Raw genomic sequence first — 24,430 nt, 5'->3', positions numbered from 1 at the left:
AGCAGAGCGCGGGTGTCAGAAGGAGTCTGTTAGACATATAGATCCTCAGGTTCCCCGCCGCCAGGCCTATGGAATCAGAGCATCCATTTTAACAGGATCCCCTAGCGCTCCGGGGGCCCGTGAAATGTGAGAAGCACGGCTACTTTAAGCCGTTGGCCGCTTCTGACTCTTCCAAGGGAGAAAGGCCACCCTGGGTGTAGAACTACCTTTAGCATCTGACGGACTGGGCAAGACACTCTCAGTTTGTTGGGCCTCTACCCTTACCCGCCCTGCCTTTTGAAGTTCCCTCCTTTTTTTTTAAGCTTTAGAACATTTGATTAACAATTATGATGATCCGGCCTTTTAAAATGATCTCAAGATATTAGTCTCCCAGGGAAACAGAACAAAGGTTTTTGATGAGGACAAACTATCCATTGAAGAGGTTTTTCTAGACACCCTGGAAGACAGTAAACAGTATGCTTCCTGTAAAGTATCAGGAAAATGTTTTCTGAGGACTCTGGGGTATATTTCAGGTAGTGGAAAAAGTCCCTCCTCCCTTTGTGTGAGGAGAGGCTGAAGGCATCTTGAGTTGAATAATCCAGTTGGCTCTTCCTGTGAGTAACTTAGTTGTCTACCTGAGTCTCCAGCTGTCCCCTTAGCAATGTGTTGGTACAATCTTCATTTAATCATGTCTCAGGCTCAAAGAATCTCTTACAAATATTATTTTATTGGTAGATTCAGTGCCTCCTTTTCACTTGAGTCTCCTAGTTAGGTTTTCTCTTGATCGTTTGCATAAATAGGAGCTAAATTCCAGGCACTGAGGCAATAAAACCCATTGGCTCTGCATAGCACGGGGAGATCAGCTCAGTGCTTTGTCACCACCTAGAGGGGTGGGATAGGGAGGGTGGGAGTGAGACGCAAGAGGGGAGAGATATGGGAACATATGTATATGTATAACTGATTCACTTTGTTATAAAGCAGAAACTAACACACCATTATAAAGCAATTATACTCCAATAAAGATGTTAAAAAAAAAATATATCCAACTGCTGGGACTTACCTGGTGGCGCACTGGAGAAGACTCCATGCTCCCAATGCAGGGGACCCGGGTTCGATCCCTGGGCAGGGAACTAGATCCCACGTGCATGCCGCAACTAAGAGTTCCCATGCCGCAACTAAGGAGCCCGCCCGCCGCAACTAAGACCTGGTGCGACCAAATAAATAAATAAAAATAAAGCCCAACTGCTCCTCTTCCTGGGACCCGTGGCCCAGCTTTCTGCCCTGCCCAGGCTTAAACCAGCAGTATCCGTGTGTGCCGGGTGCCCCCAGGGAAGCCAGAAGAGACTTAACCGTAGGGGCTCCACGCAGCCCTGCACGGTGGAGCCGCGGTGGAAGGCACCTGTGGCCGATTCTCTATTTAGAGCCGCGTAGAAGGAGGATGCACAGCAGACTGGCAGCCGCAGGATCTGTCCAGAGGCTGCTGGCTGGCATGTCTATTTTCAGTCTAGTTCTCCCAGCGTCTGGATCGTCTTTCCCACGCTGGGCTCCCGCAGCTCCAGAGACGGCTGCAACCTGCAGCAGGAGGATGAGCCCCAGGAAAGCCAGGGCCTCTCTTTAATTAAATTCCAGTTGGAGAATCTGCCCTGATTTAAGGCTCTCTTAAGCCTTTGAGCATTTGGGAAAGCAGACGAATCATTCCTCCGTCGTTTCAGAATACTCGTTACCATTTACCGTGACCTCGATAATGACTTAAAATCCATCACAAGTGGGGAGGTGACCGATGTGTGGCGCTGTCTTTTTGAAAGCTGGTGTTTTTAACAGTAACTTTGGGGCAAAAGGACCATTTTCGTCTTAACGTCGGTGATACGCAGACTCCACCTTCTGTCCACAGTGATGCAGTTCGGCAAAGGGAAGTCGTGTTGCTACCGGTTTCTGACGAAAGGGCAGCAGTGGATTTGGCTACAGACTCACTACTACATCACCTACCACCAGTGGAACTCCAAGCCCGAGTTCATCGTGTGCACGCACTCAGTGGTCAGGTGCGGGCAGGGGGCTGGGAGGGTGGGCCAGGCCCGCGGCAGCTCCGTCAGAGCCCCATCGTTCTCAGTGGACCCCGTTTCTGAGGAGCGAGCCCCGGGCTTGAATTCTTCAGCGGGGCCTGGGCCGTGCTCTGCAGTGAACAGGGTAATCCGCAGAGCTCAGGTCCCTTCCGGCTCCACACCCAGCCCTGTGCTCCCAGGGCTGAGGCTTCCTCCCAGCGTCCCGTCAGGCCCCTCTGAAAGCTTCATTGAGCTCTTGCAGGCGGCCAGGATGTTCCTTAGTAAGTTACTGCTTCAGTGACCTACTTACATATTTTCCCCTCATCTCCATCCGGCCCCCAGCCTTCCCTTGTTGCTGTTTGGAGAAGAAGATTAAAATTTTGCCTCTAAATAACTCAGAGACATAGTCCCCTTTTTGAACACTTTAAAAAACCCCTGCTGGCAACCGAGGCAGGGTTGGTACAAGAGCCAGGCTGCCGGTGGGAGAGGGTTCCTGGCGGTCCCGTGGCCTCGGGGGCGCCCCCAGCCCAGCGTGGGTGGGCGGGGCTTCCAAGGGAGGCAGCACAGCGGTATTCCCTGGACGTTGCCGTGCGGGTCACAGTCCCTCCCAAAGGTAAGGGAGAGGTGCTATTTGGGGGTTTCCCAACTATAAAAATTTTAAGAACATAAATCGGTTTTAAACTGGTCTAGAGGAGAGCATTGGAGGAGAGCAAAGAAAGAAGGGCTGCATTTTGTATATGTACATAACAGATAGATGATAGATAACAGATGATAGGTGGAGAGATACAGTACATACCTACTGCATTATATACATGTACGTAAGAGGTGGATTATTGATAGCAGATAATCGGCAGGTAGGTAGGTGGAGAGATGGATGGATAGATAATAGATTAATAGATAATGGATGGCTAGATAGATAATATATGGATAGATAGATAATGGATGGATGGATGGATAGATACATAGATAATAGATGGATAGATAATGATGGATGGATAGATAATAGATGATGGATGATGGACAGATAATAGATGGATAGATAGGTAGATAATAGATACATGGATAGATAATAGATGATGGATGGGTGGATAGATAATAGATGGATAGATGACGGATAGATAGATAATAGATGATGGATGGATGGATAGATGGATAGATAATGGATAGACAGGTAGATAGATAATAGATACATGAATAGATAGATAATAGATGATGGATGGATAGATAGATGGGTAGATAGGTAGATAATAGATACATGGATAGATAGATAATAGATAGATGATAGATGGATGGAGAGATATAGGTAGGTAGATAGATGATGGATAGACACCATACACACACACACACACACACACACACACACACACACACACAAGTAAATCCCTCGTCTTTAGTAAGGGGGGAAGGAGGAGAGATAAGAAGCACAGGTATTTCTCGGCCAGTGGCTGTGATCGTCGCATCGCGCACGCACTCAGGGACCTGCCCCTGGCCTCCCAGCCTACCCTGGGCACATCAGCAGCCAGTGGTTTCTGATTCCACGGCCAGTCCCCCCTCTCCGCCTGGGCCTTTGCCAGAGGATCCCTGTGCCCCCAGGGGAGGTGGACATCATCAGCTCCTTCCTCCTCAGATCTGACCTGGACCCTGTTCTTCCTCTGCATCTTCTATCTCCCAGATCCCAGATTTTCAGAGAAAGTAGGGAGTGACCTATTGAGTAAACGAGGTCACAAGCATTCTATAGGCCCAAGACCCCTCGCCCAGCCTGTGTCTCCACACACGAGGCAGAAGCCACAGCTGAGTCACTCAGCCATCACCACGTTGAACTGATTTACCCACGCTATTCAAAAAGTGGGTCCACAGACTAGTCGACAGTCTGGGTCTGGTTAGTTCTAGGTTTGGTCGAAAGAAAGCTTCCGGCAGTTTCGTAGTCTGTAATTACTAAAAAAAAAAAACTTATGTGTCACTTCCTCCTATGTATAGTCCAAACTGAGTAGGTCTTAAGAAAGTCTTCTAATTATTTGAAGGCTGAGGCTCATTCTGTAGAGGAAAGTAGGTTTCTAAAGGCAATTATGTTTGGGGGTTTCGGGGTAAGGGTAGAGATCAGTAAAGGAGAAGGAAATAAAAACATCCTGGAAAGGAAGATAATTCTGAATGTCCCAGTGCAAGTGACTGCAGTGGAATTAACGCCCAGAAAGAAACTCCATCCTCAAATGAGTAACAGGGCTAACCTTCTTGCCGGTGGCTGTTCTGGGAGGGGTATCACATGGGGAACCTAGCCCTCTTCGCTGGTGTCGTCCTGGAATGTACCCCCTCCAGCTGTGGTCTCTTGATTTCCTGAGCAGTTACGCGGAGGTCCGGGTGGAAAGAAGGCAAGAGCTGGCCCTGGAGGACCCACTTCTGGAGACCGTCCACCCTTCGGCACTGAAGGTATTCTGATGCCCAGCAGAGGGTAAAGGCCAAGTGTGGCTGAGTAGAATCTTCCGTGAGTTGTGATCATACAAACGGTCACACTAAAAATGGCGGGTCGTATTTATTGAGCTCTTGCTATGTTCCCAGTACTATTCAGTGTAATTTGGGGGTATTTGCCTATTTGCCCCTTGTGAGGTTCCTGTGAGGTGGGCACCGTTACTGTCCTTCTTCAGGTGAGACAGCAGCACACAGAGGATGTAGCTAATGTACCCAAAGCCACCGAGGCTGGGAACTCACCGAGCTGTGCGGGAAACAGCCTCTGGACGCGGGGCAGGGTTTGGCACTTTGCAGCCTTACGAGAATGGCTGTGCAGGCACACCTCAGAGGTACTGTGGGTTCCAGACCACCGCAATAAAGCGAGTGTCGCAATAAAGCGAGTCACACAAATGATTTTTGGTTTCCCAGTGCATATAAAAGATCTGTTTACACTATACTGTAGCCTATTAAGTGTGCAATAGTATTAGGTTTTTTAAATTGTACAAACCTTAATTTCAAAAGACTTCATTGCTGAAAAAGCGCTGAGCACCACCTGACAAGGCAGGGTTGCCACAAACCTTCCATTTGTACAAAATCACGCTCCCTGCGAAGTGGGATAAAGCGGAACGTGATAAACAAGGTCTGCCTGTAGTACGTCCACTTTGTGTGTGTCCCGCGGGTGAAAAGTTGGGGGTTACTCCGTCGTCCCATCGAGGCAGGGAATAGTCTGTGTGCCCTGCCCTCCCCTTAGCCTAAGGCTGATACTCTGCCTACAAAAGAGCATCCCACAAGCACGCTGCCCCTCGCACACCCTCGTGGCTTCACTGGTAGGGTGTACTTTCCATTTCTGTGTCTGGGGCTCTGAGCTGACAGCCTTGTTGGAGCCAGCTTTGCATCAGGGAGCTCCGAGAGGTGTTGGGGAGGTATTTCTCTTCCCAAAGCCCAGACCTCCTTCCTCGCCCAGCCTGAACCCTCTGGATCCCTCTGGCCAGGCTGCCCCCGTCTCTTCTCCTGGCGTGTCAGACACCTGAAAGGGAACTTGGAAGTAGACGAGAGCTCTGTTTCTCAAAGGTCATTCTTCAAGCAAACACAAACGTTGGGAGAAAAAGAGAGAAAGCAAGAAAGGGAGTGCTGTATTTCATCAAAGCTAAGAAGCCATCAGTTGTAAGGTCTACCATTATTTTATCTCCACTGAGAAAGAGAAGATGCTGCCGATCTCTGCAGTCAGGATTTCTTATCATTAGTTGAAGGACACATCCCAATTTCAGATATGTCAAAACGTGAGAGGGAAAGGGCCTCGTAGATCTGATGAGACAGGGTTCACGTTCCAGCCTGCCCGTGACCTAGAATCCAGTCTCTGGCCGGAAACTGACGCAGCAGCAGTGGTCCAACAAAAGCATCTCTGATCCATTGAGAACTCAGTTGGGAAGAGGGAGAAATCCCCTTTAAAGACCAGACAGCAGTCGCGTCTTGCTGAGCCTCCCCTGCTGGCGGGCTACGTGGTGACGTGTTGTACGGTGATTCATCACCAGCACGCGGATGAGACACCTCTGTCATCGCTTGTGGACGTGTTACCCAGCTCTGTCCATTAATGCATCGTGTATCACGTCCAAGGGTGGAATTAAGCTGTTAATAGGCAGGTGTTAGACACACCATACGCCACAGCTGAAGATCGGGCTGTGTGTATATCGTCCAGTCGAAATTGATCATTGAGGTTTCCAATCCTTTGGGAATATTAGAGCCCAACGGAACTTCTCATCAACCTGCCCTTATGTACAAGCACACACATACAATCTCAGGCTGCCAGATTAAAGAAGCCCCTTTTAAAGAAAAAGCTCTAGGACCATGCTTTTCAAACTCTCAGCGGTAATGGACCATTTGGTTTTTTAATTTCAAACCTGTCACTGATGGACGCTTTTTAAAAATGCAAATTCCCCTGCTTGGATGGGATGTGTGGCTATGTCAAACGGCTATTAAAGCTTCTCAGCTCCAACTCTTACTTCCTGTACTTACTTCTCTGCTGACCAGGAGCATACAATTCGCCAACGGCCATGGGCCAGGGACCCCACTCTGAGGGGTGTGATCTGGGGGAGACACTGACCAAGCAACAGGACCTCAAAATAAACATTTAGCACAGCAAACCGAGGCACATCCTGCGCTTCTGTTTTGCACAAAGACCCGTAGGTCTCGTAGCAATCATTTCAGCCGTACTCGGGCACACGCAGTGTCCACCCTCGCTGGAGCCGTGACTCAAAATACAGAGCAGCCATGTAGAGTCACACACAGAGATTTAAGAACTGAGACCAGGTAGAAGCCTAGCCCAGGAGAGAAAACATTGTTTCTTCTTTAGCTTAAAAATCATTGTAATCCCTGTTTTCTTAGGCTTATGACACCGACACCAATGCAGGATGGAAAGATGGTTCCTCAGGGTTGCAAAGTCACAGCTGCTTTCTCACCATTCTGTGCTCAAGGCAGAGGCATCCAGGGGGCCCAGCATCAGTTGGGATCCAGGGGTCAAGAATTGGAGACCGCTGGCCCTTTGCCTGTTCTCCACTCGGGGGCCCTGAGGTTGCAGAGGAAGAGCAGTGGGGAGATAGTGTCCAGAAGCGTCCAAAGGCGTTCGTTTCATGGGAGTATTAGTAATCCAGTACCACCAACAACCTTATTTCTAGACCCGGCCGCTCCACCTGCTTCTGGGGAAGCCATGATTCTGGGCGTGAGGTAGCAATTTTAAGGAAAAAACAAAATGCCAAATCCATTACGAAAATCTAAACTATCAAACTCAAGGCGAGAAAGTGTAATAAACACTGCGTACAGGCTACCAGCCTCTCGAAGATGCGAGATCACATCTTCGTATAAATAGTCCACCCGAATGTGTTTGGAATTATCTCCAAACCGTTACAGTATTTCTCTCCATACCCTTCAAAGGCTCCTAAGTATTTAGAGAACAACTGAAGTCACCTGATTCATTGCCGTGATCTCGATGCTGAAATGTGGAACTCTGTGTGCGTGTGTGCGTGCGTGCGTGTGTGCGTGCGTGCGTGTGTGTGTGTGTGCGTGTGTGTGTGTGTGCGTGTGTATGTGTTTCAGCACAAGGGCTCCAGCCTGGAAACTCAGCAGCACTTCAGTGCACTCGACGTGGGCACCTCGGGCCTTAACACCAGCCACTCACCATCGGCGTCCTCAAGAAGTTCCCACAAATCCTCGCGCACGGCTGTGTCCGAACCCACCTGTGAGTGTGACACCGCGGAGGGAAGGGGTGGGCGCCTGTTGGGCTGGGGTGATGGGGGGTATACAGAGAGTCCCACGAGGGACCCCCGAACTTGAGAAGCAGGACAGTCTGTGGTCTGAAGCAGAAGTTGCCATTCGGTTGCCGTGCCTGCCCTTCTATCCCGCGGGTCTCTTCCCCCCCCACCCCCGCCCCGGCTCCACTCTCTGGTTCCTCCACTGGCACACACAGCCGACATGAAGCAGGCGACGTGCAGACCCGGTGAGGTGTGTGATCAGGCAGCTGGCTGAACCATGTGGTGGACATAAAGCTCGTGGATGCTCTGCTGTCATCCACCTGCTCCCAGGTGATGCTGGAGGCGGGCAGAGCCTCCGTGGATCTCAAAACCACCTCACTTCCTCTGGGCTTCCTTTATCAGATTCCAACCAGGCCCGTGTTGCATGCCCACCGTGGTCACTGTTCCCCTCTTTTGATAAGAAAGCTTTTAAGTGTGTGCAAGTCTGAAAGGTGATGTGTTTCTTGCAGCTACTCCGGGCAAGCTGAGGGCAGAGGCCGGCACCACGGCTTTGCCAAGATCGGCTCAAGAGCTCCCCGTGCTAGGGCTCAGCCAGGCAGCCACGATGCCGGTACGTGAGTGACCCCAAACTTTTCACCCAGCCTGTGCTACGGCATCGCAGGGGCCTGCAGGGCCACAGGACCGTGTGCTGCATCTTCGCAGAGAACCAGCTGTACTTAGAGATTGCTGGTGGCAAGTGGGGGTGGGAAGTTAAGATGTTTAATTGGCAGCAAATTTGAAACATTTTTATTCCAAAATTAACATGGATGTATATCCATAGAATTCAAAATCCAAAAGAGTTTTAAAGATAAAGTTCAAAACTTCAAATTTGGGGTTACACCCCCAGAGCCTCTGGGGGTACGTGATTAAGACCCTCCTATTTTAGATCCCATTTCACTCCAGTGCAAATGTCTGAGAAGCTTGATGTCAACAAGAAGGTTCCCCTGCATATATCAGGCAGTGTCCCTCATATATGCGAGGCTTCTCCAGAACATCAGGGAACGTGTGGCCTCCTAGAAAGCGTGCTGGCTGGATGCAAAGTCACTGATGTACCTACCACACTCCCATTTCCATCACCATGGAACAAACCACATCAAACTCAGTGGCATAAAGCAACAGTCATGGGGCTTCCTTGGTGGCACAGTGATTAAGAATCCGCCCGCCAGTGCAGGGGACACGGGTTCGAGCCCTGGTCTGGGAAGATCCCACATGCCGCGGAGCAACTAAGCCCGTGTGCCACAACTACTGAGCGTGCGTTCTAGAGCCCGTGAGCCACAACTACTGAGCCCGCATGCCGCAACTACTGAAGCCTGTGTGCCTAGAGCCCGTGTTCCACAACGAGAGAAGCCACCGCAATGAGAAGCCCGCACACCGCAAAGAAGACTAGCCCCCGCTCACTGCAACCAGAGAAAGCCCACGCACAGCAACAAAGACCCAACGCAGCCAAAAATAAATAAGTTGAAAAAACACGAAAAAAAAGAAAGAAAGCAACATTTTCCATGTTCATGGATTCTGGGTCAGGAATTCAGAAAAGGCACAGTGGGAGTGACTCCTCTTTGCCACCTGGTGTCGGAAGCCTCCCCGATCAGGGCTGGGAGGTCCACACCCCCGGTGTGTCTGCATCCCCGGCTGATGGCTGGGCCCAGCTCAGAGCATGCTCTGTTGACTTGCTGGACCTCTCCATGCCATCCTCCTGGCATGCTCCTGGGTTCCAAGAGGAAATATCTGGAGAGGGACTTCCACGAGAGCCAGGCGGAAGTGCGTGGCTTTCTGTGACCTTGCCTTAGAAGTCCCACAAGGGCTTCCCTGGTGGCACAGTGGTTGAGAGTCCGCCTGCCGATGAAGGGGACACAGGTTCGTGCCCCGGTCCGGGAGGATCCCACATGCCGCGGAGCGGCTGGGCCCGTGAGCCATGGCCGCCGAGCCTGCACGTCCGGAGCCTGTGCTCCGCAGCGGGAGAGGCCACGACAGTGAGGGGCCCGCGTACCGCAAAAGTCCCACAATGTCACCTCTGCCATCCCTCTCGGGCAAAGCAGTCCCAAGCTCACCCACAGAGAGGGACACAGACCTCGCTCTCAATGGGAAAGGTGTCCCCAGATTTTAGGGCCACATCCACATAGTGGCCAAGTACTTCCCACTCATCCCTCGCTGACCTCTTTCAAGATGGGAGTGAAGTGTCCCCTTCCTTCTTGCTGTCCACCCTGCTGAAAAGCTTGGGCAACATGTTTCATTTTCAAGCAGAACATGACAAAGGCCGCTTTCTTTGTCCCCAGCCACCTTTTGATGAGCTTGTGAGCTATGATGGCCGCTCTTCTGATACTGGCTGTCCATGCAACCCTCTCTGCCACTGTTGGTGACAGTTCTGTCCCAGATGTGCAAGGGAACAAAGCTGGGGGAACCAGAGCCAGTCCCTAGGATTCTCACTCAAAACAGGTCTCCTGCTGCCTCTGCTTCTGATCTTGTTCTGGGGACAGCTTTCTTGCTTTTTGTAGTCCCCAGGGCCTGGGGCAGCTTTGGGATAACCTCAGAAGAAGCTTTTTACTTTTCTTTTTAAAGCTCTCAAGAGCCTCGTGAAGCTGACGGTTGCATTTCTTGTTTCTACACGTTGTCCCACCCCACCCCTGCTCCTCTGCCCACCCGAGCGATCGGGGCACAGAGGCTGGGACTCCGCTGACCTTGCAGGACTCTCTCCACCAGATTGCAGGCAGAGTCTGGCGAAACTGCAGCCACATTCACTGCCCGGGTGGGTCAGTGGGTAGAGCCGTGCAGGGCCCTGTCCATCTGCATTAGTGTTGAGCAGGAAGGCCAAGGTGTTGTCTTTCTGCTGGACAACACCGCTAAGAAAGTATTGATCTGGGAAAAGAGCGACCAAATCCGCCAAGAACGGAGCCTAGAAAAGGAGGCGAGGCAGGGTGGGGTGGAGATGCCCAGCTCCGGCCGGTGGCAGCGGCTCTGCAGAGCACACCGTGATGGAAGGCATCGGGCCCGAGTGCCCCCAGCGCCCCCCACCCTTCACCAACCGCGTGTCACCGCTGACTCCGTGGCCTGCAAGGGCAGCAGCCTGCGACCCCACCTTTCCCGGGGAACATATGCCTTCCAGAAGTAAGCCGTCCACTCTAGGGCAGAAGGGCCTCCTTGAGGCCAGAGAACCCAGCTGGCTGAGGGACAGCACCCGGCCCTTTCTGTAGCGGCCCAGAAGCTGCATTTGACAGCAAGGCCCCTCTCCTTTCCCCAGGCTCCCCTGCCCGCCCCGGCGTCCTGTGACATCACACAGCAGCTCCTGCCTCAGACCATCTTGCAAAGCCCACCTGCCCCCGTGACACAGGTGAGTCTGGGACTCAGGGCAGGGGAAACCCGGGGCGGCACTTCCCCGAGACAGGATGCTGGGGTCCTCTGGAGGGTGTGGGTGCACTGGTGCTGACCTACAGGCTCCACACCAAGGCCCCCCAGATGGGACTGTTTCTCCCCACGCGCAGGTGGGGCGTGTGGAGCTGTGGACGCTGCCCCTCCCCCGGCCTCATCTCCATCCGTCCTCCCACTGATCTTCTCTGGCGTCTGTTTCTCAATCCTTTTAGCGATCTTTCTTCATCTCTCCGCCATTTTTCCGTGTTCCTCTCATTTTTCACGACTCCTAATTGGTCACGATATTTTAGAAAAGGTCTGAAGGAAGCCAAATGTTACAGGAAGACTTTGCAAGGGTTTAAAAGCTCTGAGTCCAGTGTTATAAATACCACATTTTAAAAATAAAGGATCAGGGCTTGGCTGAGTAATTCCTTCTATGTTGCGACAACATTCAGCGAGTTACTGTTTGGGTGAGTCAGGAAGTGAGTGTGAAGGACGCAAAGATGCTTGTGGCGCAGCCCTCGCTTTTGGACTTGGAGTTCAAGGGCAAGATGGGCATATAAACAGAGAAACCGGGCTTCCCTGGTGGCGCAGTGGTTGAGAGTCCGCCTGCCGATGCAGGGGACGCGGGTTCGTGCCCCGGTCCAGGAGGATCCCACATGCCGCGGAGCGGCTGGGCCCGTGAGCCATGGCCGCTGAGCCTGCGCTTCCGGAGCCTGTGCTCCGCAGCGGGAGAGGCCACAGTGAGAGGCCCGCGTACCGCAAAAAAAAAAAAAAACCAGAGAAACTGCCACGGCAGGGCATGTGTTTTTATAGAACCAGTAAGAAAATATTCTGTCTACGGAAGTCCAAGGGCAGTTGAGCTGACCGGTCAGACCTCTGATTTCCATTCCTTTATGAGATAGTGAGCTCTGCCCCCTTTCTGGCCACAAGGGGGTCCCAGGGGGGCAGTTCACCAAGATGTGTCCCTGGCCACACACTTGCCAAAGTGTGGACGTCTGTCTTGGTGCAAATCCGTCACCACTGGTGAAAACTCTTTCAGAACATACATCCTTCCCACGAACAGGGGCCTCACATGTTTTCCTGGAATAAGAAAGACACACGCTGCTAGCACGTGCTCCTTGCCAGAGTTAGGCTAAAGTAAGGATATAAAACCTACCAGCCAGAGTCAGCTAACGCGAATGATCCATATTCATCCTCATTAGGAAAAAAAAGAAAAAGAAGGATTTTTTTTCTCTTCAAATTTCCAAGGCACATTTGGTATGAAATGAGTAACTTCTTCAGTCCAAAGGCCCATGAAATGAGAATTCCTTCTTCTTGTGGGTCTTGCATCGTAATAAGTCATGGTGTGCTAAAGGCCCCTTTGGAATCCTAGTTTTTCATATATTGATCTTCAGTTTAATTAACAGTAACAGTTCTTAGTCTCTTAGGCCTTAATAATAACCATATTTTTTTATTGGAGTATAGTTGCTTTACAATGTTGTGTTAGTCTATGCTGTACAGCAAAGTGAATCAGCTATACGTATACATATATCCCCTCTTTTTGGATTTCCTTCCCATTTAAGTCACCGCAGAGCATTGAGTAGAGTTCCCCGTGCCATACAGTAGGTTCTCATTAGTACTCTATTTTATACATAGTACCAATATATGTGTATATTTGTCAATATATATGTATACACACACACACACACATATATGTGTATATATGTCAATCCCCATCTCCCAATTCATCCCACACCCCCCTTCCCCCTTGGTATCCATACGTTTGTGCTCTATGTCTGTGTCTGTATTCCTGCTTTGCAAGTAAGATCATCTATACCAATTTTTAGATTCACATATATGCGTTAGTATATGATACTTGTTTCTCTGACTTACTTCACTCTGACAGTCTCTAGGTCCATCCACCTCACTACAAATAACTCAATTTCGTTTCTTTTTATGGCTAATATTCCATTGTATATACCTGCCACACCTTCTTTATCCACTCCTCTGTTGATGGGCATTAAGGTCGCTTCCACGTCCTGTATTGTATATAGAGCTGCAATGACCAGTAACCGTATTCTTTAAGACGTTCTTGTGTGATGCTGGCCTTTCAAATCAGATAGTTCTCATACCTACTCACGTGAAATAACGAGATTCTACAATTTTCTCTCTTTCCCCTCACTGATGTTATCACTGTGGTACCCTATCGAGGGAAAGGGGAAAAAAAAAGATCCACAATCTGGGAAACGGTTATCTGGCTAAGCGATGGTTTTGCTTCGTAGTGAATTGCTAATGTGTCTCTAAGTTAGGGGAGATCTCTTTATCAAAAAGGCCACAATCAAGAATATAACAAGAGACTCATGCTTGGGTGTCCTGGAACGCCTTGGGAAAATAAGGATAAATACATAGAGTAACTAACACTGAGGCTCGGTGCTGCCACCTTGCCGACCACTGGCCCCCTCACTGTTTCCCTTGGGAGCCATCTACCCCTGGGTGTGGACATCGTAGCCTGAACTGTCTCCAGACTTTGTAGAACCCAGCACAGATGCTTTTGTCTTTTGTTATTTTAATTGAATACCTGATACAGCTTTTCTTTCTCAGTCGAATTCTCTTTCAAAATCCCAGCTGGTGCTTTTTCTTTTTTTTTGCGGTACGCGGGCCTCTCACTGTTGTGGCCTCTCCCGTTGCGGAGCACAGGCTCCGGATGCACAGGCTCAGCAGCCATGGCTCACGGGCACAGCCGCTCCGCGGCACGTGGGATCTTCCCGGACCGGGGCACGAACCCGTGTCCCCTGCATCGGCAGGTGGACTCTCAACCACTGCGCCACCAGGGAAGCCCCCCAGCTGGTGCTTTGATGAGTGAGATTCTGACTGAGACTTCTGTGATACAGTCTCTGGTGTAGGTATTTTTAAGCCCATGTTCAGCAGGATTTTTCAGTGAAGTCTTGAGGTCAAAGCCGCTCTGATTGGGGTGGAATTGGGGCGTGGGGAGCTGTCATTGGCAAAGTCTCTTGGCCTCTCCCACCTCCTGAGACTCTGGGTTCACACTGCGGCCACCCCCCACCTTGCTGTGGACCTGGAGCCACTCACAACCTCTCTGCGTGGCGTGGGCGTGTTGCAAGGAGGTACAGGGTCCTGCTTTGCTGGCCTGGCAAGGGTAGGTCTCCACAAGTCGTGGCACCTGCCTCTATTATTCTTCCTGGTTCTTTTCCTTCTTATTCTGCTGCTCCAAAACTGTAGTCAGTGTGATTCCATCCTCCGGTTTATCCTGCCTGTATTCTAACCTCTCCCAGGCTCCCTGCGTTTCCATGGATGGGAGGGCAAAGGGCAAAAGAAAAGAGACAATCTCTGGAGGTGTTTGCAAAAGACAACGGGCAAGAAACAGACTCAGGAGGTTGTCGGAGATAGAGATTGAGGGGGAATGCAGATTAAGTCACTGTAAAAAAAAAAAAAAAAAAGGGGGTGGTGGTGGCGGGGGACAAAATAAAGAACAGAAGCCCCAGCGCAGCAAGCTCACTCTCCTCGATGAGCAGGAGTCACCGACAGCCCCAGCTTGCCCAGAGCAGGGCAGGCAGCCCAGGGAGCCTCAGCTTCACCTCCCATCTCATGACCTCCCCCTCCACATTTCCTGCAAGGAAAGAACCTTGTGTCAAGGCAGACAGGTGGCACGGGGCAGAGATCACCTGGGAAATCTTGCGAAAGCCAGCCTCCATCCCAGGAAGGAGTCGCGAGGCAGGAGGAAGGGGACTCTTGGGCTCTTGCCCACAGCAGACGTCAGTGCTCGTGCACAGTCACCTCCGCCAGCCGTACCCCCGGGGTGCACAGAAGGCGACTGTACTGTTTGTCTCCTTAGCTCTTTTTCACACAGATTTCCAAGAAGTGCAGGGACAGCCTGCAAGTGAGCCTGGGGAAGTGAGGGAGGGCGATGAGGCTTCCATGGCCCCAGCAGGGTTTAGAGTACCATCAAATCCAAGCTTGGGAATTCCCTGGCCGTCCAGTGGTTGGGGCTCCATGCTTCCACTGCAGTGGGGCACAGGTTCAAGCCCTGGTCAGGGAACTAGGATCCCGCATGCCGCGTGGTACAGCCAAAAAACAAAGAAAAAAACCCTCCAAGCTTGTTTGTGAATTGTTCCAGAAGAGCCCTGCTCTCCAGCATCAGTTTTAGGATAATGATAGGATCCAAAATTGCATGTGAAGCTGTCACATGCAAATCGTCATGCCCTAGATGAGAGATAAAAGGGAAGGGGGCTCTCTGATGCCTTGCTTTTCTTTTTTTTGAGATATGGTTGCTGGGCAGTATTGTATAAGTTACAGGTGTACAGCACAGTGATTCACAATTTTTAAAGGTTGCACTCTATCTATAGTTATTATAAAATATTGGCTATATTGCCTTTGCTGTACAGTATATCGTTGTAGCTTATTTTATTTTATACTGTGCTAGCTTATACCACTTAATCCCCTACCCCTATCTTGCCCCTCCCCTTTTCCCTCTCCCCACTGGTAGCCACTAATTTGTTCCCTATATCTGCATCTGTTGCTTTTTTGCTGTAATCACTAGTGTGTTTTCTTTTTTAGATTGTACACGTAAATGAGCTCATACAGTATTTGTCTTTCTCTAGCTGAGTCTGATGCTGACTTACTTCACTTAGCATAATGCCCTCCAGGTCCATCCATGACGTTGCACATTCTCCTGTCCTGCTTTCAGCATTCCTCTCCCAAACCATTTGTCCGTCTAACCGAATTTAGAATATGAGTTTGTAAGCACTGCACTGCTGACAAAATCATGTCCCGATTCTGTGGCCCTCCCAGACTCCAGTGCAATAAATGAGACCTGCAGGTTCCCATGGGCCTAAGAAAAGCTCACGGGGGGGTTGGGGGTGGGGTGGGCAGGGGGCCCTGGGCCACCCAGCCCTCAGCCAGAACCCCTGCTCCCTGGCGAGCTCCTCAGGTGGGTCACTCATTGCAACAGTGGGTCAGGGATGCTGCAGAGGGTGGGTAGAGGACCAGAAGTGAAAGTGTGCAGGGCCGCTCAGATCAGCAGCATCTGTCTGCAAGGCTGAAATAACTCTTTCATCGGGTTCTGTGTTTTGACCCCGCCTTCAAGTTTTCAGCACAGCTCAGCATGTTCCAGACCATCAAAGACCAGCTGGAGCAGAGGACGAGGATCCTGCAAGCCAACATCCGGTGGCAGCAGGAAGAGCTCCACAAGATCCAGGAGCAGCTCTGCCTGGTCCAGGACTCCAGCGTCCAGGTGATGCCCCTTCCTGGGCCGGTGGTGCGCTGAGCTCCGTCCTCCCCCCCCGCTCTGTGATGTGTCCTCATCCACCCTTGGCAGGGGCAGGCAGGACTTCCTCCAAAGTCCTCTGTGCTGCCTTACTGAGCTCTGCCTCCTAAACAAATTGAAACCTCCACCAATGAAGTGCGAGGAATGAATCCCACCTCCTCCATCCCCAGCTCCAGGCCAAACCTGAAATTCACATGACATCCTCTTCACTCACTCCTCACTCTGTTGGGCACGTTTCCGCATCACGTGCACTTTTCTTTCACGTGTTTGGTGGTTGCTGCCCTGCCCTGACTCTGGCCTCCCTCCTATGGGGTTTTGAACACCCAGCGCAGGCTGCCGACAGAGAGATGGAAGCAGGTCTGCTCTTCCCTCTCATCCAAAGCATGAATGCAGGGAGATATGGGAAATGATCTGTGCTGTGCACCCTGCACCCTGCGGGGAGCGGCAAAGGAGGTGGGAGCTGGAGGTCAGCACCCTGGCACCCCCGGGCCTCCCCGCTGCAGCATAGCGATTGGGGCAGCATTCTGCATGCTCTGACAGCAGCCGCTTTTAACTGTGACCCCACCCCACCCCACCCCCAGATGTCACATCTTTGAAGCCTTTCGAGAGATTCTCTCTGGAGGAAAAACTTTATATATTGGATCTCTTTCAAGGATAAATTATTTTCACTTAAATTAGTCCAGGACTATTTTTCTTCCCAAGTGCATGCCCTTGGTTGTAAATGTAGCCAACCTTGGAGTCTGCCCTGAGAGAGGTAAGCATTGGCAGCCACTTGGGGAGACAGAAGGAAGAAGACACCCCTGGGGGAAACGGCTGGAGCACTGGCCCTGCTGCCCCCTGCCCCAGCATCCACACGGCCCTGCGTGTGGACACAATAACACCCCAGCGGGCGCAGCCCTGAGCGGAGATGAACGCAGGATAGTGCAGAGGTGTTCGGCGGCCTGGAGACGCCTACAGCCGGCCATCCTGCCTCCCTGGGCCCCCATAGGTGCTCCCGGCGGGCTCTCCGGAAGCTCAGGGACCCCAGGCAGCCTTCTCTGTCCAGCGGGGCCCCTCCCCTCCCCAAGGCAGGGGAGCCCAGTCAGGTGCGCTTGCGTAGAGCCCTGGGCACCAAGCCCCGCCCACAGCCCTGCTCCCGGCCCACAGCCCTTCACCCCACCCACCTCCTCAGCGACACCCCCAAACTGCCTAGGGGCAAGACTGCAGCATTTAGGTGAAAACGCATGGAGTCATCAAGGTGTCAGTCCCTTTTTACTTATTCGTTCCCAGCAGTCTTATTTTCTCACTGATCCAGGATCCGATGGCTAGAACTCCTGACTCCAATTACTTGAATGGAATTTTTACACTAACAGGGAGGGGGCCTTGAGCTAGAAGCTGCTAAAAGCAAGGTAGGCGGGTAAACAGCCGCCTCACAGCCCGGACTTTTCTATTTTCAACTTTAAAGCTGAACTCTTAAATAACCGGGACACAAGGCTATCTCTTTCACTCTTTGACATGAAGGGTTATTGCTTTTCTTTGTCCTGATAGTGCATTTTGTTGACCCCCAACGTCTAGCACCTGAGCTTTGTCAGGGATGACGTGGAAACCAAGCCTCCTGCGTGTACCTCTCCTGGTTTCTTCCCTGTGACCTTATCTTTGCAGTGGAATTTTCCAATGAACTTGGAAATCCACAGATAGTCAAACCAGAGAACGATTCCTCAAGGACTCTTTCTTCATGTATTTTTGCAAGTCTAAGGATTTAAAGAAATACGTTCTGAAATGTTTAGCCAAAATGTAACGTTTAAAAAAAAAAATACGTGAGTCAAGCATAAAGGATAAGCAAGTAAAAGTTACTCCACTCCTCCCCCCGAGAAAAGTGGGGGGATAGATTAAATAAGAGCAAAACGTTGATAATTCCTGAAGCCTAGTGATGCTACATGGGACTTCATTATATAATATCTATTTTCTATACTTCTGAAACGTTTCGTAATAATAAGTATTTGTAAAGCTAAGCATATAAGAACAATGACAAACCATATGTGAGTGTAGGATTGGTTTGTTCTGGAAAATGGGAAGTATTTTTTTCCTCAAATGACTTTTTCCACTTGTATTAGGGAAAAGTTTTTCTCGTGCTTTCTATAAAACTGACCCCAGAGCCTAGTTAAGAAGTCATCTTCTTAAGCTATAAATTCTCCTTCATTGTCGCTAAAGCAGAGGCAGGAATGTGTACCCAGTAGCAATCCCCCTTGCGCCTCCCCCCCCCCAAGTCCTTTATCCCAAGTTCAGCGGACTTTCCTACCTAGTCCATTGGCTCGGAGCTTTCATTGAGACTATACTATGTGTGCCTGAGATGCTTGCTAAGTATGATTTTTTTTTCCAAAAAAGATTGGGTTATGAGGGCGAGGTTCTCAGGGTGTTGTGTTTGCACCTAGATGGGGTCGTGAAGGGCGCTACATAGATTGCTGTTCTGTTGAAAAGTTGTCACCCCTTGCGTCCGTGGGAGGCCGCTTCTTAATTTATTTTTGAGAGAGCATTCGCGCCCTCTACTGGCGGTTGAGAGAAATACCGAGAAAGACAACCTGTGACAATGGTCTTTGGTTCTTTAATCCATCCTTCCACCTTTCCTTCCATCCCCCTACTCATTCACCATCCGTCCATCCACACACCCGTACACCCACACACACCCCCGCCCCTCCATCCTTCCATCCATCCACCCATCTGGCAGACACCCAGTATGTACCAGGCCCTTGATTAGGTGCTGGGGGGATACAGAGACACACAGGACAGGGTTTCTGCCCTCAGAGAGCAAACATCAGTGGGACAGAGCAGCAGACCAAGAGATCTCTTCCATAACGCAAGCATAAACAGTTTCCCTTCTTTGAGCAAAAGCTTAATCTATTTGTCGGTTCATTTATGTGCTCTGTTCATTCCTCAGATAGTTTCTACATGCCCAGAGAGGCAAAGGAGCTCCTTTTCTATTTTAGTGTTATTGTTACTAGCTAATGTTTATTGAGCACTTAGTACTATGCCTTAGCATAAATCCCATTTAATCTTTACGAGGTATGTGCTGTTAATGTCACTGTTTTATTAGTGAGGAAACTAACAGTGACTTTGAAAAGTTTTGAAAAGGGCCCAGGGTCATACCACTAGTACGTAGTGGGGTTGGAATTTGAACTAAAGTCTGTCCGATTTAAGCTAGATTATACTGCCTGTCATGCATAAAGGTTGCATTTATTTGAACTCTAATTAGACGGTAAATTGTATCCCACCAGAAAAATGCATGTTATTTAGTTTGAATATTGGGTTTTTGCTCAAGTGTAAGTTACCCTGTGTGCTCTAAACAAGCCAGGTCGCTGAGATTGCGTAAAGCACTAATCCTAAAGGTTTGGGTGTTGAATCTGAGAGGATGAAGACCCAGAACATTCTTCTTCACTTCTAAAGTGACAAAGAGCCCTCATTCAAAACTGCAGGCTTTTCTGGTGGGGGTGGGGTATGAAGGAAAGTAGGGAGACCTGGTGGTGTGGCAGGAAGGGCACTAGATGGGAATCTCGCTCGGGTCTCTGGGAGATGACTTGACACCCCTTACGGAGCGGATGCTTGAACTAAGTGTCTGCCTGGCGTGATTTCACATCTGTTCCAAAACCCCTCTGTCACTCAGGAAATGTCAGCATGTCAGTTCCGTACTGGGTATGAGGTTATGCTACACCGAGTACAGGAATCGGGGTTGAAGGAGAGAGCCTTAGCCGTCAAAGCTAAGGGCCTAAAATGGAGTACAACACTACTTGTCAAGAATCTGATACAGACAAAGCGAGAGAGTGGCATGGACATATATACACTACCAAACGTAAGGTAGACAGCTAGTGGGAAGCAGCCGCATAGCACAGGGAGGTCAGCTCGGTGCTCTGTGACCACCTAGAGGGGTGGGATAGGGAGGCTGGGAGGGAGGGAGACACAAGAGGGAAGAGATATGGAGATATATGTATGTGTACAGCTGATTCACTTTGTAATAAAGCAGAAACTAGCATACCATTGTAAAGCAATTACACTCCAATAAAGATGTACAAAAAAAAAGATCTGATACAGATAATACCAGTTTTTAATGCCCAAGAGGAGCTTTTGTTAAAAGAGCTAGCTACAGGTCTTAGGTTTAAATTATTATTGAAATTACTGAAGTTGTTTTTCTTAAGCCTTTAGCATCAATTCACAGATTATATTTTATTTCCAAATCTACTGATTTGGCTGAAAATAGCAATGCTTTTACTTGTGTTTGTTCACGTTCAATCAGTTTATAAATTTAACAAATGTTAGTCAACATTCTCTACCAAAGCCATTAACTTACAAATTTAATATATCTGAACCTTTCAAACATTCCATGTACCTAAGAAGGCAGACTTATAAACCTAAGAAGTAAAATCTTTCTGGGCACTTAAGGAATTCTTTTAAATTGAATACACCAAACTTATAAACGAGGTGGATCGAGGTTCTCAGAACCACTTAAACACTCTTTATAAACTTCATCAAATTCTCTTAAACCTTTCCCATTAAAACAACCAGGCTGCTATACTGCAGCCTATTGAATGTCTGAGACATTTTAGGTAACATATAGAGATTAGCATGGTGATTGTAAAACGTGTTCTTTTTTTTTTTTTTTTTTTTTTTTGCGGTACACAGGCCTCTCACTGCTGTGGCCTCTCCCGTTGCGGAGCACAGGCTCCGGACGCGCAGGCTCAGCGGCCATGGCTCACGGGCCCAGCCGCTCCGCGGCATGTGGGATCCTCCCGGACCGGGGCACGAACCCGTGTCCCCTGCATCGGCAGGCGGGCTCTCAACCACTGCGCCACCAGGGAAGCCCCAAAACGTATTCTTAAACATCATTTTAAAGTACATGGACTTGATGTTATGTCACCCTTTGGATTTATTTGCTTTCCTGGGAATGCAGAGGCAACTAATTAACCAGAGCAGATCTGCCCTCTCAGCTGGAAGCTGGGGTGGAAGATGCTAATCGCAGGATGGGTACAGACCATGGTCACGGTCAGAGGTTCAAGACCAGGCACAGGTCCTACTGCCAGGACGATGCGCCCCACACCACTGGTCAGCCAACCCTCTGCCATTGTGATTGCATCATTCCCTCCATTCACAAGATGTTATTCCTTCTAATAAGAAATGGATAAGCCAACCCAGACTAAACAAGCATATCTAATGACATATCTGGGTCTCAGCATCTTTCACACTGGTAGAACCCCAGTCGCTCAACCGGAACCTTCTTGAGGGCAGGGTCAGCATCCGTCTGACCCACTTCCCCTCTCCGGGCCGTGCACTCTTCTGGTGGCATCCCAGGCACTCAGTCCAGTGGGTGAACCTCCCCAGGCAGGCCAGAGAAAGCTGCCATCTTGCCAGGGACAGGCCATACAAAGAAGGTGCAGGCCTGTGAAGGCACTGTGATCCCAGCCTAAAAAGCATTTTGCTTCTGCTTCCAGATGTTTCTGCAGCAGCCAGACGTATCCCTGAGCTTCAGCAGTGCCCAGCGGCCCGGGGCTCAGCAGCAGCTCCAGCAGAGATCGGGCCCAGGCCCCCAGCCCCAGCTCGTGGCCAGCCCTCAGCTTCTGGGGCAGGTGGCCTCTGCCCAGGTCACAAGCCAGCACCTGCTCAGAGACTCGAGTGTGATATCAACCCAGGTAAACATGCTCGTCTCCAGACTCGGTCCTTGCCACCAGCAGACCAGGAACCTGCCTCCCCTGTGACCGGAGCTGGATGATGATGGTGGGGTTTTTGTTTTCTTTATTTTGTCACTTCGAAGCCCCAAGTTCCTTTGGTTTCCTTCTCTGTTTTATCAGTATATTCAAATACCTTGACGGTATCACGCAGGGAATTCCCTGGCGGTCCAGTGGTTAGTACTCCACGCTTTCGCGCTTTCACTGCCGAGGGTGCAGGTTCGATCCCTGGTCGGGGAACTAAGATCCCGCAAGCCGTGTGGTGCAGGGGGGATAAATAAATAAATAAAAGGAACAACTTTACTAGGAAAAAAAAAAAGAAAAGAGGTATCATGCAGCTGAAACTTTCAGCTCTGATCCTGAGCTGGGCTGGAGGTGGTTATAGCCATCCCACACATGCACGCTGAAAGCCACATGTCCCCACATGCGTGTCCTTGGTGCCCGTCACCGACTGCTGGTTTTAGCCATTATCAGTGTGAGAGCAGTTATCCACTTCTGTTCGTCATCCCTTTCCCCAGGGCCACCAAGCTTCTCCCGGTCCCCCAGATTCCCTGTTGAGCCCCATCCTCACAGCCATTACCACTTACTACAAGCCACCAGTGACCTTGCAGTCTGACAGGGTCACCCATCAGTCAGTGGCACTGAATCCAATGGAATCGAGAAGTTCTGAGCCCTCGTTTCCAGATGATCACAGCTTGGAAGGCGGGATACGGCCTCTCCTGAAGCCTCTTATATTCACATGGAGTGACATCTGCTGGGCTCCCAGGGGAGCAAAGATAAATGAGAGCTGTCCTTGACCCCAAGGAGTTTCTAGTCTAGCAGGAGTTCTGGGACATAAACATTGATGTACAATAAAATATGGAGAAGTCTCTGCATAAGAGAGTGTCTCCATCTTCACCCAGATTTAAGGGTTTTACTTTAAAATGCAGCCTTTTGGTTCTAAAGGTTAACAGGAAAATTAGTGGATGAGACTAGCCAAGGACATTCTGGAGAAGAAAAAAACTGAGGTAGGATTTACACCACGTTCAAAGATTTTGTAAAAGCTCTGAGAATATGGCGGTACCATCATATTAATGGTGTCAGTGAAACAGAGTGGAAAACCCGAAAAGCAAGAGCACATGCAAGCTCATTCCCTCGTTCCTTTACAATTTCACTCAACAAATGCGTGCCAGGCACGAAGTCCTGAGCACTGAGGGGCGGCGGTGAACAACAGAGAAAAGGGAAAAATCTCTGATCCAAGCAGGGAGAGAGAAACAAACAAGTGACAATTAACCGTGTGACAATTAGTGATGTGAGACGGCTGGGGAAGGCGGGCGAGGGGCTGGAGGTTCACTGAGAAGGTAATATGCGAGCGAAGAACTGAGCCTGTGAGAGAAGGAGGCATACTGGTACCAAGAAGAAGAGCATTCCACGTAGAGGAAGTGCAAAGGCCCTGGGGCAGGGGTGGGCCAGGTGATTTAGAGAGTCAGCAAGGAGATCCGTGAGCCGGGAGTGGAATCTATGAAGCAGAAGGTAGTTCCTAGTTCCGTTCAATGCACGTTGGTTGCTTGTCTGCCGCAAGCCCAGCACTGTCCTTGCCCCAGAGGATTTAAAGAATCCTTGAGATGCTTACAGTCCAACGGGAAAGACACGTTCGCGACAGCTCAGTCAATAGTCATTGGGTCCTAAGCGAGTGCAAAGGCCAAAGTGGGTAAAAGACAGAGGTTCTGGGGAGGTGATACCTGAGTTGACTTGAAGGTTTACCTTTCTCACGGCAATGGCTGCTCCAGGGTCCAAAGCCATTGAGAAGCCCGCAGGTGATGCAGGGGAACAGCCTGACGCCCCAGTTCAGCAGCACCTCTGCTGTGCTCCCGCCGGCTCTGAGCCTGACCACGCCTGCTTCCGCCTCCCAGGAGGCCAGCCAGGGCCAGCCCAGCCCGGACTTCAGCCACGATCGGCAGCTCAGGTGCGGACACTGTCCTTGTTGGAAAGATAACTGAGACGTAGTTTTATACCGTTCGTTTCTGGTCTTCTTTCTGCCGGAGATGGAGGCAAAGTTCAGACCATTAGCCTCTAAAGCCTCTGCAGCTGGTCTCAGCTCAGGAAGCGGCAGGACAGGGCGAGGGTCTTGATGGCCAGAGGAGGTGACCTGCTGCCTCAAGGATCCTCTGAGGACGGAGCGGGCCCAGTGGGGATCCGGGTCAGCCAGAAAGGGCGCAGGCAGGCTGGGCGGGCGCTGGGTCAGCCGGTGGGCCTGCAGCATGGGCGCTGATCGAAGCTGCCCGTTTCTCTCTTCCTCTGCTCGAAGGCTGTTGCTGAGTCAGCCCATCCAGCCCATGATGCCCGGGCCCTGCGACGCGAGGCGGCCCTCAGAGGTCGGCAGGCCTGGACGGCAAGCCAGGTAGGTGG

The 24,430-nt window shown here is 50.4% G+C and overlaps 1 protein-coding gene across 1 annotated transcript in view; it reads left to right on the top strand.

Moving 5' to 3' along the window:
• The window catches only part of NPAS2 (neuronal PAS domain protein 2), a 71,909-nt gene that overhangs the window by 42,727 nt on the left and 4,752 nt on the right, over positions 1-24,430 (top strand). The window contains exons 10-18 of the mRNA XM_065891595.1: positions 1,871-2,018; positions 4,358-4,442; positions 7,551-7,692; positions 8,215-8,315; positions 10,980-11,069; positions 16,173-16,319; positions 21,809-22,006; positions 23,812-23,987; positions 24,330-24,422. Coding sequence (XP_065747667.1) covers positions 1,871-2,018; positions 4,358-4,442; positions 7,551-7,692; positions 8,215-8,315; positions 10,980-11,069; positions 16,173-16,319; positions 21,809-22,006; positions 23,812-23,987; positions 24,330-24,422 — 1,180 coding nt within the window. The remainder of the gene's footprint in view (positions 1-1,870; positions 2,019-4,357; positions 4,443-7,550; positions 7,693-8,214; positions 8,316-10,979; positions 11,070-16,172; positions 16,320-21,808; positions 22,007-23,811; positions 23,988-24,329; positions 24,423-24,430) is intronic.

This window comes from Phocoena phocoena, chromosome 14 (assembly GCF_963924675.1).
Source record: "Phocoena phocoena chromosome 14, mPhoPho1.1, whole genome shotgun sequence".
Classification (NCBI taxonomy): Eukaryota; Metazoa; Chordata; class Mammalia; order Artiodactyla; family Phocoenidae; genus Phocoena; species Phocoena phocoena.
This window is presented reverse-complemented; position numbering and strand designations above follow the sequence as displayed.